The sequence below is a fragment of the Vanacampus margaritifer genome, chromosome 17 (genome assembly GCF_051991255.1).
Source record: "Vanacampus margaritifer isolate UIUO_Vmar chromosome 17, RoL_Vmar_1.0, whole genome shotgun sequence".
NCBI lineage: Eukaryota > Metazoa > Chordata > Actinopteri > Syngnathiformes > Syngnathidae > Vanacampus > Vanacampus margaritifer.
In genome coordinates this window covers 18,330,590-18,346,004 of record NC_135448.1, presented here as the reverse complement: position 1 = coordinate 18,346,004, position 15,415 = coordinate 18,330,590, and the positions used below count along the sequence as shown (strand labels likewise).

The following is a 15,415-nucleotide window of genomic DNA, read 5'->3' as shown; positions in this document are numbered from 1 at the left end:
GCATACCTGTCTCTGGGTGATCTTGTCCCCCAAGTTGTCCCACAGGTGGCGCAGCTCGATCAGCGGCTCCTGGATCATGTCCCGGTCGTTCTGGTCGGAAACCTTCTTCAGCAGCAGCTCCCCCTGGTGGCAAAGCTTCTCCATGTCGATCTGCTGCTGGTACACGTCCACTTTGTAGTGCTGCGCCACGGAAACGCCACAAAAGACCTCATTCAGTTCGACTGAAATAGAGCGCCACGCAAGCATCGAAGATGCCAACCTTGAGCTCCTCAATCTGGTGCTTGACTGTTCCCAGGTCAGTGCCCACCGTCGACATTTCGCACAGTTTGATCACCGCGTTGTCCAAGTAGTCGAACATGGACTGCAAAATACGCAACAATCGTCAGCGTCAAGTTTTTGCAGTTGGCTTCCAAAGGGCACTTCAGAATGGCAATGTCGTGATGTCATCAGTCACCTGCAGTGCATCCTGATACTGCACCGATGCACTCATGGCCTCGTCCAGTCTCTCCATCCTCTCTCTCCACGTCCGGTTCAGACCTTCCCAGGCACCGTTCATCTGAGAGTTACAAAAAAAAAAACAAAGCATGAGGAACCGAAATGTAAAGCCGTCAAGCCCTTTCAGAATTTTCTCAGCAACTCTTTCTTGAGCATGTCACTGTGAACAACATGTTTGCTCTTCACCTCATCGATGGTCTTCTTGACTTCGGGTTTCTCGGTTTCTCCGCAGGCAAAGATGAGGTCAGCCCCGAGGGTCCTGACAAACTCCAGCTCCTCTCTCAAGCCGTCCGTCTCTGCCTTGATGGCCTGGGCCACGGAAACAGTCAAATTCAAATTGAAATGGCTTGAGAACCACTTTGGTCATCCATGTTGGATACACGACGAGTTAAAACACTCTAATATCCATGATGAGCATACTTTTTTTTTTTATACACAACAGTGCCTCTGCTGTTAACACAAAAATGTATAAATGCGTTCTATTTTAAATATTACCATGTTCCCAAAGACGTATTTATAATTTTTTTGTTTTGTTTTGGTTTTATGCTAGAGCATACAGAAGGCTTTTATGCAGCCTCTAAAATGAAGAGAATGAATGAAGCAATGGTAGTTATTTCAAAAAACGGCCAGCAGGTGGCAGCAGAGTATAAGAGATCAACCAGGACCATGTTGCAATAAAGCTGTTTTCCCCACAGTTATAGCTACTTATATCAGGGATGTGATTTGACCAAAGTGAAATTATCGGAAAATTTAGCCGGGGATGGGGGGGGGGGGGGGGGGGCATGACCAAATAATTACATCATGACCAAATGAAAAGTAACTCATATTAGAGCATACCACAAATGTCTTTGTTATAGCAGAAGACGTTATCTGTCGGAGTCATGTGCATACACAATGAACTACAAAAAAAAAAAAAAAAAAAAAAAAATCGTTTTTTTTTTTTTTGGGGGGGGGGGGGGATAAAAAAAGCGGAATTCCGCGAATTAGCGGAAAAATCACATCCCTGTTATATAGCTGCTATAGCTGTCAGTCAAATCAGTCAAAATCCGTTAAACAGCCGGGAGCGAAGGGGATTGCTTCATTGAAAATGGCTGCGAGTGAATGAGTTAAGGAGAACCAACGACGCATCCTCCTACCTCGGCGGCCTCGATCTGCTGCTTGATGAGCGAGGGGTCCACGCCGGGGTCCTCCAGCTCCTTGACGATGTCTTGCGAGTCGCGCAGCGTGCTCAGCAGTGCAGCCACGTCCGCCCAGAACTTGCCGGCCAGGTCCAGCACGTCGTTGAGTTTGCTCTCGCGCTCCTCGGCGCGCTGTCGGATCTCGTCCCACAGCGAGCGCAGGCGCAGCAGGCGGGAATGGACGGCTGGCAGGGGATAATTAATCGTTCTCATTTAAAAGCATCAATTAAGCCTTAACTCTTTGACTGCCAGACGTTTTCAGAAACGGGTTGTCCCCAGTGCCAGCCGATTTTAAGCATTTTGACTGATCTTTCAAGGTCCATAGAAAATTATGTGTTTGGACTATGGAAACACACATACTACCAAATGAAAGATTGGACTCTCATCTTTCATCAGAAAATAAAGTTTGTTTCTACCTTATTCCGTTTTTCAGTAATCAACAATAGAAAATGGTTAGTTTCACCTCTGTTTTGAAACAAACGTCTTTTGACGTCTTTGGCACTCCTCCATAGGATTTTACTAAACGTTATTTAACGTTTTTGGCAGTCAAAGAGTTAATGAGTCTCATGATTTAACTACTGAATATAGTCATTTATATAGCATGGGTTCATAATTGCATATATGCTAGAAGTATGATGTTGATGCTTTATGATCCTCTCTGTTTTAAAATGAACGATAAAAAAAAAAGTTACAAATCCCTTTTGGATGTGTATTAATTATTTTGTTGCAGGGTCATTGGGCTACTTCCTGGTTTCCATCGTCCAATAGTTCCTGGTTTCCTGACTCACCCTGAGCAGCCGGGTCGTCGTGGGCCGCCCGGCCGATGAGCTCCTCCCCTCGGGCGCAGAGGGCGGAGAAGCTGGGCAGCAGTTTGTCCAGCTCCAGGCCCTGCGCCCGGTGCTCGGCCAGCTGCTCGCGGATCTTGTCCACCTCGGCCGCCACCGGAGGAGGCTGGCGAAGGCGCTGCACGGCCGCCTCCAGGGTCTCCAGCAGGGGGTCCATCTTGTCGTGGAACTGCAAAGAGGTGAATTGCAGGGGGGAGGTGAGGGCGAGGAGGTTGCTAAGGTGGAATATACACTTAAGAGGGCTGGAGTTGAGAGCCAATTATTTGTTGAATCTGTTAAAAATGTTTGCGTTATCAAACCCAAAAAAATTGCTCTCCTTATACGTTCACAAGACTCGGCAAAATGTGTATGTGTGTAATTTTCACATTATTTTTTAAATGCTGTGTTTGATTCATTGCAGAAACATTTTCTGTCAATCTTTTAAAAACATCAAATCCGTACCAGATGTTCAATATTTATTTACATTTTGTACAACAACGTAAAATTTGATTGAAGTGTCAACATTAAGAACTTTAGCACTGAGCTAAACTGACACGCTCACCTTTTTTGTTTAAGCAATGCAGTAAAATGTTCTTCTAAATTCTTTATTTGGTATGTTATGCCTTAACCCGTGGGCAGTATTTTATTTTGAAATGGCTTGGTCAGAACCAACAAAAAGCCAAAAAATGGTCACAATAAAAAAGCCTACGTTTAATCTTTACAACTAAAAGTAATTAGTTAATTAACTCATTTTCAGCCATTTTCACCCAAGCAACCCTCTTTGCTTCTGGCTGTTTTAATGGGTTTTTACTAATTTTGCAAAGCCCACAGAATATTGTATTCTATTGCTATAAAACATTGAACCACCAAAAGAAAGATTAGAGTCTCTTCTTTCATCAGGGAAAAAAAAAAAGTAAATTTCTATCTGTTTCCGTTTTGCAGCAATTAGCATTAGAATATAGCTAAGTTCCATCATTATTCACAAATCTGTTGTAAACACTGGTAAAAAGAGCTCTTTTGCAGCATGGCCCTGGTTGATCTCTTATACTCTGATGCCACCTGCTGGCCGTTTGTAATAACTACCATTGCTTTAAGAGTCCTTTTCAGGCCAGACGCTGCATCAAAGCTTTCTGCATGCTCTAGCATTAAAAAATAAAAAAAAAATTAAAAAAAACATAGAAAAAACGCATAAATACGTTTTTGGGACCATGGCAATACTTAAAATAGGACATTTTTATACGCTTTTGGGAGCAAATTAGTTCAACGTGAAGGCATTCAGTGCCTTGTCAGCATTTTGTTGTCACTTTTGGCATTTTCTGCTTTTCGAAAAATCTATTGAAATCATGAAATCTGTATGTTCAATATTTAAAACTCACAAGCCTCATAAGCTTTTGCCTTGTGTTTATTGTTATTTTCTAAAATCAATAGAAAGTATAAAGCAAATTGTGCGTAGGGAGAAAGCTTGTGAGAAAGATGCAGTTCGTCTTACCTCCACCAGCTGGATGAGAGCAGTGAGCAGTGACCATGGAGAAAAGTGGAGGTGGTGGTGGTGACATGTGGCGACAACACACAACCGACGAGGCGTGACGGACGGGACAACACGACATGTTGGAGACGGTACAGTTAAAGGACGGACGGACAAGGAGGGTTAGGACACAGTGGAGGTGGACGGACGGACAAACGGACGGTTGGAGGTTGGATGGAGGGTGGAGAAACAACACAAGCAGTTAAATCTGACACATGCCTTCATAGTGCAAACAAAATGGACAGCGGCAACCAGAGGTGGCAGTCGGTCAGGTGCATATAAAAAGTCTACACACCCCGCTGTAAATGCCAAATACACTAAGATTACATTTGAAAACTTTTCGTTTTTTTAGCACAAGTGTGCGCACTTTTTGACAACTGGGGGTGTGGCTGTGTTCGAAATAAGCAAATTACATTCGAACACCTAAAGTTCCCCTGGTAAACACCAAAGAAACTTCAACTGTTCTAGTAGGCTTTTCCTGATATTTGTTTGAGTACTTAAATCTTCTGTTAGAGTTCCTCACTTACAGTTACATCAGATCGACACATTTTCTAACGCGCCTTTGAGATATTCGGAAAGTGTGCCATATTTAATCATACAGTTCAAGTCAAGTTTCACGACCAGTCAAGAACCAAGTCCTAAAATTGTCGACGCCACCTCTGATAGCAACTTATGATGTGAAGCAAAATAGAAGAACATTCTTGATTATCATCACCAAAAACAAACGTGCTATTTAGTGCTCACACTTGTTGTGACGTTTGTCCTACCTGAGCAGACTGCGACACGGCCTCGTCCAGGAGCGCCGCGCGACTTTTCACCTCCCCCTTGATGGCCAAGTAGCGGCGCTCGGCCTCGCCGTAGCACTGCATCACCTGCGAGCCCTCCGTCGCGCTCAGCTGGGCCAGCGGGGGTCCGATCTTGAGGAGCTTGTCGATGTGCGGCTTGTGCTCGGCGATGGACTCTCTCAGCAGCTGGACATAAAGGTAGACAGAATTAGCAGTCGATTAGATAGATTGCTTCATCGAGCCTTCGTTCCTTTCTTTAGTCTTTCCTCTGATCTCTTCAGGTCTCCCTAATCTGTTGGAATTTATATGTCTCTGGGGTTGGTGAAAGATTCTGGTTTTGTAACTCTGTGGGTGGTAGGTGGCGTGAGGTTGGTGCTGGGTTTCACTTTGTTTCCTTCTTTTGATCCTTCCTCTGGTCCCCTGACAACTTCACGACTCTGGCGGGACTCTGAAGTATCCGGTTAGGGTGAAGGGTAGGGGATTTTTTTTAAAACAGGTTTAAGGTGAATTAAAGAGCACAGACTCACACGCACGCACGCAAAAAAAAAAAAGAGAGCGATGATGAAGACATGTTGACTCGGGAAGGCTGCCGGATGAATAATACTGAGCTCTCAAAAAAAAAAAGTAGTCGATTTATTTATTTATTTATTTTACCCTCATCTGGTCTTGTTGAAGGCGCAGGGCATCCGTGTCGATGGCGGGCGGTGGCAGTTGCCCAATGAGGGTCTCGGTCTCGCCCAGCCAAGGCTCCAGTTCCTCGTAGGTCTCCCAGAAGCGGGCCACCAGCGCCTGGGCCTGCTCCAGGGCCGCGAAGCGCTCGCTGTGAATCTGGTTGACGCCGTCGTAGCGGTCGCTCAAGGAGTCGGTCTTCACCTGGAGGACAAGATAGGAATTCAAAAGTGGTCCGTTTGTGGCTGGTGTGCTTTCCTCACCATCAGCGCGTCCTTCTGGGCATCGCTGCACGTTTCCAGGATGTCGTCTCTGGTGACGAGCAGCTGGTCCACGGTGTCCTTGTGGCGGATGATGTCGATGTTGAAGGCCTTCTGGACCTGCAGCTGGGCTACCGTCACATCGGGCTCCAAGCTCAGCGGGCCCAGTGATGCCAGCTTGCGCTCCGTCTCGGCCACCCAGGCCAATTCCGCGTCCACGGCTTCCTCGTACTGGAATGACAACGGCGATTAGAAACTCAAAACAACTCGAAATAATCCAACGGAAGCAAGATTTAATTTTGTCAATGAAAATTAAACAAAAATAATTTTGTCAACACACATTTTTCACCAGACAAAAACTAGACTAGACTAGACTAAAACCCTAATTAATAAATAATAACAGACTTAATCAGCATGCATTTTCGTTGACTAATGAAGACAAAATGAAAATGTACTTAACTTAATAATTACTGGACTAAAATCTATGGACATTCATTTTAGTATATAAACAAAAACGAGATGAAAATAATATGATTTTGTAAAATCTTGTCTCTGCTAATCTGTCACTGTGACACTACACATCCCCTTTCAAATCTGCAGCTAGCAAGTGCAACATGCGCAAACACATAGGACAGGCTGGAGGTGGATTCACGGCAAAAGGTAAAAAAAACACCACACAATTATAACGTAACATTAATCCAATACAATAATGTTAATCGGACCGCTAACTAATGCTGGCTAATTTACTAGCTCATAGCATGGAGCTATAGTAGCCACACTGTAATTGTATGTGAAGTTGTTTTTCATCAAAAAGGTGAGATCATTTTTTATGTGAAATAGTTTTAGAGCCAAAATGTTCCACATTATTATGACAAAAAATATATATACAGGGGTAAAATGATTGTCCTGACTAAAATTTTGACTAAAATGTTGACAGTTTTTGTTGGCTAAAACTAGACAAATTAAATTAGGTTTCCTTGGACTAAAATGCTAGATTTATAGTCAACTAGAAATGGACTAAATAAAAATGGGATGAGGTTGACTAACAAAGGTAAAAACTAACAAGCGTGATTGAAATGGGACAAAAAGACTACATTTAAAAATGTCTGAAAATGAACACGTTGGAGCAGTAAAACCGCAGTACCTGCTGCGACCTCTGGATGGCGGCCTGCACAAGCTGCACCCGTTGTGTGATGGTGTCGTCGGCCTGTCGGTAGCGTTGGTTGGCGTCGGCGACCAGTCGGTCCAGGCCCTCGCGTGCCCGCCAAGGCACCAGATCCAGTAGGGCGCTGCCCACCTCGTTGAGTGTGTCCAAAACCAGACGCTTCTCAGCGGAAACTTTCTTTAACTCCTACAAATTAAAACAATATATATATATATATATATGTGTGTGTGTTTTTAAAGATACAAAAGAGCCTCGTTTGACAGCCACTGACGTACCTTCTGTCGCTCCTGATAGGCTGGGGAGGCATCAGGCTCCACGTCATTGAGCTCCGCTTCCACGCCGTCCAGCCATTGGCTCAGATCGTGGTGGGCGCTGGCGAATCGCGTGGCCAGCTGCAGCGCCTGCTCGAGCGTTCGCAGCGCTTTGCTGCTGCCCGCCGTCATCTCGGCGTAGCGAGACTTGATGCCGTCCAGCTTCTCCTGGATCAGCAGAACCTCCTCGCCTGCGGGAGGAAGACCAGAACCAGGTCAACAACTACCGACGGACTGGATGGGCGAAGACCACCAGACGCCCACCTGTGGTCTGCTTGAGCAAAGCTTGTCCGTTCTTGATGGCCTGGTCCACCGTCTTCTTTCTGCTTACAATCTCCTCGTTTAGAGACTGTGAAGGACAAAAGCAATCAAACACACATTTAAATAAGTTCTAATTTCTTTCTTTTTTTCATTATTGATTGAAACCATCACACTGACAAAAGTATTGGGACACACCTCAATTCCATTAGGCAAATTCTATAAAAAATACAATTTAACTAATGTATTGTACTGGATACAAATAATTAAGCCAATCTAACACAGTTTCAACATTTGAATTCAGTGATATATTTGTACACCACTAGAGGGAGCCCTCACATCACTAAATTAAGTAATACACTTTTCACCCGTCACTATATTAGTCTATTTTCTCCAGCCGCCGTGGTCGTACCAGCGTGTGTTTGTGCTGCTCAGCCAGCACGTCGGCCCGGTAACTCTGCACCGACACCAGCGCCAGCCGCTGGCCCACCTCGGCCAGCCAGTTGAGCACCTCCACCTCGTCCTCGCCAAAGAGCCGGGCGTTGGCCAGCGCCTGCTCCAGCAGCGCCGCCCGCCGGGCGCACCACTCGGTCAGCTGGGCGTGACCCGAGCGCACCGCCTCCACGCGCTCGCCCAGCCAATCGCGGTCCGGCGCGCAGCTGAGCGGGGCCAGCGATTGGCTGAGGGAGTGCAGGCGGGCCACGTCCGACTCGCGGCCGCGCACGTCGTCTTGGATGGCCTGGGAGGTGTGTGCGTGTGCGTGTGCGTGTGTGTGTGTGTGTGTGTTTGATGGAAGGGGATAGGTGATGAAAAAGAGAACAAAAGATGGAGACAAACTTAAAAAAATGAGCATGCTGGTGACAAATCATAAAACTGGAAATCATAAACTTGATGATAAATGAAGAATAACACAACAAACGTATAAATAAATGATGAATATGAAGTTTTATAGGCCATGTTGCCCTTTTTTTGCGATTGGTTTCATACATTGGGTGTATTATATTTCATCAATATGTCTTTATACATATCACTAACTTACTGTAGCTATACTTACCGTACGACAATGCAACATCTTAATCAGATTTTTTTGTTTAGATTGGATTTGAACTTCTTTTAATACATCCTCAATGTTGCTCTGTTTTTCTTATGACATTGGTTGTACTATATAATTAATACAAGTGTTTATATGTGAATATTGCTGCTGTGGTAATCTAATTTCCCCTCAGAAGCATCTTGGACTAGGTAGCTAGCTAGCTTTCTATCTATGTAAATATCTAGCTAGCTTTCTAGCTACGTAAATATCTAGCTAGCTAGCTTTCTAGCTACGTAAATATCTAGCTAGCTAGCTTTCTAGCTACGTAAATATCTAGCTAGCTTTCTATCTATGTAAATATCTAGCTAGCTTTCTAGCTACGTAAATATCTAGCTAGCTAGCTTTCTAGCTACGTAAATATCTAGCTAGCTAGCTTTCTAGCTACGTAAATATCTAGCTAGCTTTCTAGCTACGTAAATATCTAGCTAGCTTTCTAGCTACGTAAATATCTAGCTAGCTAGCTTTCTAGCTACGTAAATATCTAGCTAGCTAGCTTTCTAGCTACTTTAATATCTAGCTAGCTAGCTTTCTAGCTACTTTAATATCTAGCTAGCTAGCTTTCTAGCTACTTTAATATCTAGCTAGCTAGCTTTCTATCTATGTTATTATCTATCCATCTAGCTTTCTATCTATGTAAATATCTAGCTAGCTAGCTTTCTAGCTATGTAAATATCTAGTTAGCTGGCTATCTAAAGGCTTTCATACATAAAAGGTTAAACAATCACTAACAAATGACAAACAGGTTTCATTATTTTGGCAAGCCAAAGCCACACTTATCAGCCAACAGGGAGTCAGATTGTAAATGTTTTTTTTTTTACGAGCAACGATGGGTTGCCCCCCCCCCCCCCTTTTTCTGCTAAGTGTTATAGCCAAAAGTGTGCTCACTATTTGGTAAGGTCACACATTGTTTTCATTTAAAAAAAAAAAAAACTGTTTATTCAGTCTGTATGAAGTGTTAACGATCTCATTAATACCTCCGTTTTAAATAAATATTTAAGATGCTTGTGAGTGTGCTTGTCGCGTTCTCAGGAGAGTTTGGCACGGGGCTAACCTTGTGCTTGACGATCTGCTGGCCGATCTTGGCCGTCTGGGTTCCCATGGGCTCGGCGGAGCTCAGGCGCCTCTCGGTGGCACTCAGCCACTCGCCGAGCGGCTCCAGGGCCTCGTGGAAGTCCAGCGCCAACACCTGCAGCTCCTCCAGCTGCCTCTGCCTGATGCCCAAAGATGAGAGAGAGGATTTTTATGAGCATTTTACTACTTAGACTCAGACCAAACTCTGGGTCCTCCAGCTGTTTTAGAAATGGTTCGAGTGTGTGCACATAATAAAAAAAGGAAAAAAAATTAATTTAGTCTTAACAATAAACCTAAGCAATTTCAAGAGGGCCTTCCTTTATTTTCGCACTATTTTCACTCATGTTTCAAGTGAATCCAGAGAGTCCGCGCTCATGACAGCCTGACCAGACGTTGCGTGTCCCGCCCAGTCAGGAATCGTCCGTCTTCTCTCGTGTGTGTTTGCGTGATGACCTCACAAACAAGTCATTGACCCCACAAAGCGCAAAACCGGTACCTGGCGCTGGCCTTGTCCAGGAGGTCGCGCCACCTCTCGGCCAGACTTTGCAGCTGGCCCCGGATCTTCTCTCGGTCCTGAAGGTCGGCGGTGGCGGCGATGCGCTCGCCCTCGGCTCGGATCATCTCCACGGTGGGCCGCCGGTCGTCCAGCAGCCGCTGGAGCAGCTGGACGATGAACACAACAAGAGTGCGTCATTAATTAGAGCTCTTCAGATTGAAATGAGGGATTGAAAGCGCTGCAAACATATCTCAGTGTGGGATTCTAATCGAGTGGTAAACAAAAATGATTGATGACTAAACGCGCTGTCCTGGTCACAAATACAGGAAATGAATGTTTGATAAACAAATGACGGCATAACACAACGTCTCCATTGTGGTTCCGTGCATGTTTGACATTTAACGTTGAGCGGCGACAAATGCAAGAAATAAATACAATAAAGATGAGGACTTCCTGCCTGCCTGTTGAGCACTAACACTGTTTTAAATTGTATGCAGAATGGAATCAAATTTATTCTCATTACACATGCGCATAGCAACAAAATTCACTTAACAGTTTCAAACCTACCGAAGAGATATTAAAAAAAACAAGAGAAGCCTGATAGGTCACCCAGATTTTCTTAGGGGGAAAAAAAGGCAGGATGAGGGATCAATAATAGTTTTGCTTTCAAAAGGGAGGGGCACAGTATGGGATTGGAAAAAAAATATGAATAAAATATGGCTGTTGAGCAACCCCCTTAAGCTCCCGGTTGTTTTACTAGATTTTGACTGATTTTGCAAGGCCCACAGAATATTGTGTTCTATTGCTATAAAAACATGGAAGCTACCAAAAGAAAGATTAAAGTCTCTTCTTTCATCAGGAAAAAAGTATATTTGTATCGGCAATTAGCATTAGAATATAGCTAAGTTGAATCATTATTCACAAATCCGTTCAAAAAAGTGGGGGAAAGAGCTTTTTTTCAACATGGCCCTGGTTGATCTCAAACTCTGCTGCATAAATACGTCTTTGGGAGCATGGTGATATTTAAAATAGAACATATTTATTAATTTTTGGGAGCAAATGAGATAATGTGCTTTTTTTTTTTTTTCCACTACAAAAGTGTGCGTGAGATCCTGGTCCCACCTTCTGCTCTTGGATCTGGGCCTTGACCACGCGGTACTCAGCCGACGGCGGCTTCTGATTGGCCACCAGCTCCTCTGTGTCGCTCAGCCAGCTGAGCAGCGGCTCCAGGGCGTCCTGGAATTTCCCACAATGCAACAGGGCCTCCTGCAGTTGGGCGATCCTCTCGGCCACCTGTCGAGCACACGCTTACACTTTCCGTTTCCAGGGATCGCCCGTTGCGGGTTTTTCCGCCGTGGATTTTCCGGTTACCCTTTTGTTGAGCGAGTTCCATCTCTGGTTGGTGTCATCCAGGTCGTGCTCCAGCGCCCGCGTGTCCGTATTCTTGGCGGCGCTTTGGATCAGTCCCTGGCCCACCGCGTTGACGTGCTGCAGCTTGGCCTGAACGCCGTCCACTTGCTCCCGTTCCAGAGCCTGACGGTCAAGACACGCAAAGAGTCGAAATGAAGCCATCGCCAGGGTTCGACGCATATTGGCGCATTTGCACTTTTCGAGTCAAGTCGTTCAGAACTTCGGGCCGAGCAAGTCACAATTCAATTCAAGTCATGCGACTCGAGCTTGGCTATTAATGACTCGCTCGCCTTCACTGAAAGAAAGAAACAACAACTGCCACCGAGAAATATTTTGCCCGCATATAGAAGTCACCTACGAGGGGACAGACGGACTGAAGACAGACAGACAAGGGTGGGGAAGAGGAGAAAGGAGGCTGGCAGAAGGGGATTACGAGGGGATTAAGGGGGGACAGGAGGAGAGTCAGGGGGTTGGCTGGAAAAAAGATGAGTCAGCAATATTTGCAGCCATTGTGTTGGCCACAAATTCATGACTGCTAAAGCATAAATGACGCTGTGTGCACATCTGGGGGGGCACTAAATAGAACAATGTTGCATTTGAATAATATGGTAAAATGGCGTATTCCAATGAATTAAAGGTCTCAGTAAAAGGGAGGAAAAAACAGTTTGTTCTGAATTGGATAACTGCCACTTGGTTCTCCAACCCTTTGCTGACTCGTGTTTACGCTTGTTTTTAAACAGTCGGGAGGGGAAAAGCATCCAAGATAGCCAGTTGGCTAATCGGATTTGTTGAGCTCTGATAACATCAACCAAAAACACACTTCCATTAAGTCAACAACAAGAGAGAAAAAAAGGCTGCATTGAATGCCTGAAAACGAGATGAGATCATGATTTAATACTAATAAGAATTCAATAAGCACATAGTCAAAAGTCTGCACAATGGAAAGTTACTGAAGGATTTCTCTGGAGTGGAAATTGAAAAAATAAATCAAACAGTTTGCAGGTTTCTGGCTGTTTTTGAAGCAACAGCTTTATGTATAAACGAATGTGAATTATGACGTGACTGGTCGAGTTCCTAGTATGACTAAACACTGCATGTGTACACAAATACACACTGAGAGTATCATCGCGTGATAGATTATATGCAATGGAATCATTGAGGATAAATAAAGACTCTGTGTGTTTATGCGTGATTAATTACACATCTGTAACCAGTTGTGTTACTCAGGTACACACCTGTGAAGATTTGTGTATGTGTGTGTTTTTTTCCAGCTTCTTACTTATATCACTTCCAGCTAAAAAAATTATCCCTAAACTAAATTCACTTCAATTGAAACTGTGTTTGTTGTACATTGCTGTTGAGATGTTCACAGTTTTTTTTTATTTATAAATATATGGATATGATTAAAGAAAGAGTGTTTTGTAAAAATAAAGCATGAATAATTGTGAGCTCAGTTGTTTTCTATGTGGACTTTGTGTGTGTACTTTAGAAAATTGGGTCAAGTTGACCCATAAAATGGATCGGTCCATTTTTGATCCATAATTGGGTTACTTTTGACCCAACTGTTTAAAAAAAAAAAAAAAAAAAAAACATTTATTAAATTTTTTTTAATTGATTTGTTGGATTTAAAAAAAAAAAAAAAGGAGAGCAATGATGATGTCAAATCGAATGAACAATACTGAGCTCTCCTGAAAAAAAAAAAAGAAAATTGGGTCAAGTTGACCCATAAAATGGATCGGTCCATTTTTGATCCATAATTGGGTTACTTTTGACCCAACTGATTAAAAAAAAAAAAAAAAAAAAAACATTTATTAAATTTTTTTTAATTGATTTGTTGGATTTTTTTTTAAAAAAAAAAAAGGAGAGCAATGATGATGTCAAATCCAATGAACAATACTGAGCTCTCCTGAAAAAAAAGAAGAAGAAAAAAAAAAAAAAGAAAATTGGGTCAAGTTGACCCATAAAATGGATCGGTCCATTTTTGATCCATAATTGGGTTACTTTTGACCCAACTGTTTTTAGAGTGTATGACGCCCCACTAGTCTAAATATGGCATTCGGGTTAATATAAGTTAATCAGAAAAATCCAAAAGTTTTTATCAATATCAGAAAACGGCCATTTTGCCACTTACTGTCGAGCGAAAATGACAAATCACAGTTGCTCAGGTAACAACCAATCACAGCTCAACTTCAGAAAACAGCTGAGCTGTGATTGGTCATTGCCTGAGCAACTGTGAAAGTGACAAAATGGCCGCCCCCCTAAGATGAAAAAAAAAAGAGGCTGGATTTTGCTTCATAACTCATTTTCCACAACTGTAATATTAATCAGAAAGTCATGTTTAGACGAGTGAGGTCACATATAACATATTATTGTCAAGAAGTGTTAAAGGTTGACTTTAACACTTGCATGCGTGTCGATGGTGCGAGTGTGAATGAGCAAAAGAAGCAGCTGTGTCGTGTTGCGGTGCCAGGCGTGGATCTGCCTGCCGCAGGAAATGTGCGGACCAGGAACAACAATAAGCAGCAGGCCATGAACCCGCCCCACCCTGCGTGTGTGTGTGTGTGTGTGTGTGTGTGCGTGTGTGTGCGTGTGTACACTCGGCGTACTTTGTAGTTGACTTCTCCTCCTCTCTCTGGCCACCGTCCACACACAAGCGGCGTTGTGGAAAATGTCCCACATACTTGTCATTCTTCCATTCCTCCAACAGCACACACGCGCACGCAGGACCCACGCACCATCCTCCGTCTTTTCTTCCTCACGTCTTTGTCATCCTCCCCTCCGTTAACCGCCTTCGCCCTCATCCTGGTTTCCGCATGTGCGCCGCACGGACACACTTTGCGGTTTTTTAGCTCAGAGAGGACGACCGTTGAAGATAGTTCAAGCATTTCAAACTCATTTTTGCCACGTGCGACTTTTAGAGGGCTTCATGTCGAATTGCATCGTTTTAATGTTAGGAGTCGGAGGTCAAAGATAACTAGACTATGTGCAGTTTCTGCAGAAATTGCATGGGAATGCTGAAAGCGAAGCTGAATGCTAATAGCTGAATGCTAATAGCCGAATGCCAAGCGGAATGCTTCTGAAGTCAATTGAAAGAGAAATGATGTGAAAATGGCAAAGTATTAATTGTAGTTAAAAGATAAGTTAATAAAAAGAACACTTGAACCCGGGAGGTGTGAAGTTTTGAAGCAAGTTGAAATTTATATGGAAAAGTGTTATCTGAAAGTACCCTCCATTCATTTAGATGGAGAAATGGAACTATTGATATCGAATGGAAAAAATGCAACAACAGAATTTTTTTTTTAAAAATCACTCAATAGCGCCACCTAGGCATGCAGTACCCTCCATTCATTTGGATGGATAGTCAGTTGGTATACATGAAAATGAATGGGGAAAAGTTGATATTTAACGTTAAATTGGGCGAGTACTATAAGCAATTCGCCGGAAGGCGTGAATTTTGTTGAAATTTCAACGGTGTAAATCGGAAGTATTATGTGGGCGTTGTTTGATGCCAATAAAGTGAGGAGAATAAAATGCTTTCAGCAAGGTTAGGTCCAGGGCAATGGTTAGCAGACCTAACAAACTTCCTTTCGCTAAAAAGTAATCATTTAGAGTTGTAGAGTAAGACAGGAAGCCGTTGGGCTCCACACGCGGCCTCCACAAAAGGTGACATTTATTGCACTTTGTTTTCCATGACCCGAATCGAAAAACGTCTCTGCTATCAGCTTGGCCGACTGTTTGTCTTAAGCCTCTTTCCTCACTTCCTGCCTGCCGCCCCGGTTGCCCTCACTTCACTTCCTGCCTTTCAGCCCTCCATCCTTCCTGCCGTCACCGAGCGAGGAAAACAAGCCGCGGGTCCGACAGCGTGACGCGACGCC

At 43.8% G+C, this 15,415-nt stretch overlaps 1 protein-coding gene across 21 annotated transcripts in view; it reads right to left on the bottom strand.

Annotated features, from left to right (window-relative positions):
• The window catches only part of macf1a (microtubule actin crosslinking factor 1a), a 134,957-nt gene that overhangs the window by 15,957 nt on the left and 103,585 nt on the right, over positions 1-15,415 (bottom strand). For 17 of the 21 annotated variants that reach the window (XM_077549675.1, XM_077549681.1, XM_077549683.1 and 14 more), the window contains 17 exons: positions 11,502-11,663; positions 11,253-11,423; positions 10,131-10,297; positions 9,615-9,774; positions 7,883-8,209; positions 7,477-7,561; positions 7,177-7,403; positions 6,881-7,087; positions 5,740-5,967; positions 5,462-5,680; positions 4,790-4,993; positions 2,462-2,687; positions 1,632-1,858; positions 682-804; positions 455-556; positions 260-361; positions 7-180 (listed from right to left, as the gene is read on the bottom strand). In XM_077549675.1, coding sequence (XP_077405801.1) covers positions 7-180; positions 260-361; positions 455-556; positions 682-804; positions 1,632-1,858; positions 2,462-2,687; positions 4,790-4,993; positions 5,462-5,680; positions 5,740-5,967; positions 6,881-7,087; positions 7,177-7,403; positions 7,477-7,561; positions 7,883-8,209; positions 9,615-9,774; positions 10,131-10,297; positions 11,253-11,423; positions 11,502-11,663 — 3,111 coding nt within the window. The remainder of the gene's footprint in view (positions 1-6; positions 181-259; positions 362-454; positions 557-681; positions 805-1,631; positions 1,859-2,461; positions 2,688-4,789; positions 4,994-5,461; positions 5,681-5,739; positions 5,968-6,880; positions 7,088-7,176; positions 7,404-7,476; positions 7,562-7,882; positions 8,210-9,614; positions 9,775-10,130; positions 10,298-11,252; positions 11,424-11,501; positions 11,664-15,415) is intronic. The other 4 variants (XM_077549671.1, XM_077549673.1, XM_077549665.1 and 1 more) reach the window with 3 other exon arrangements.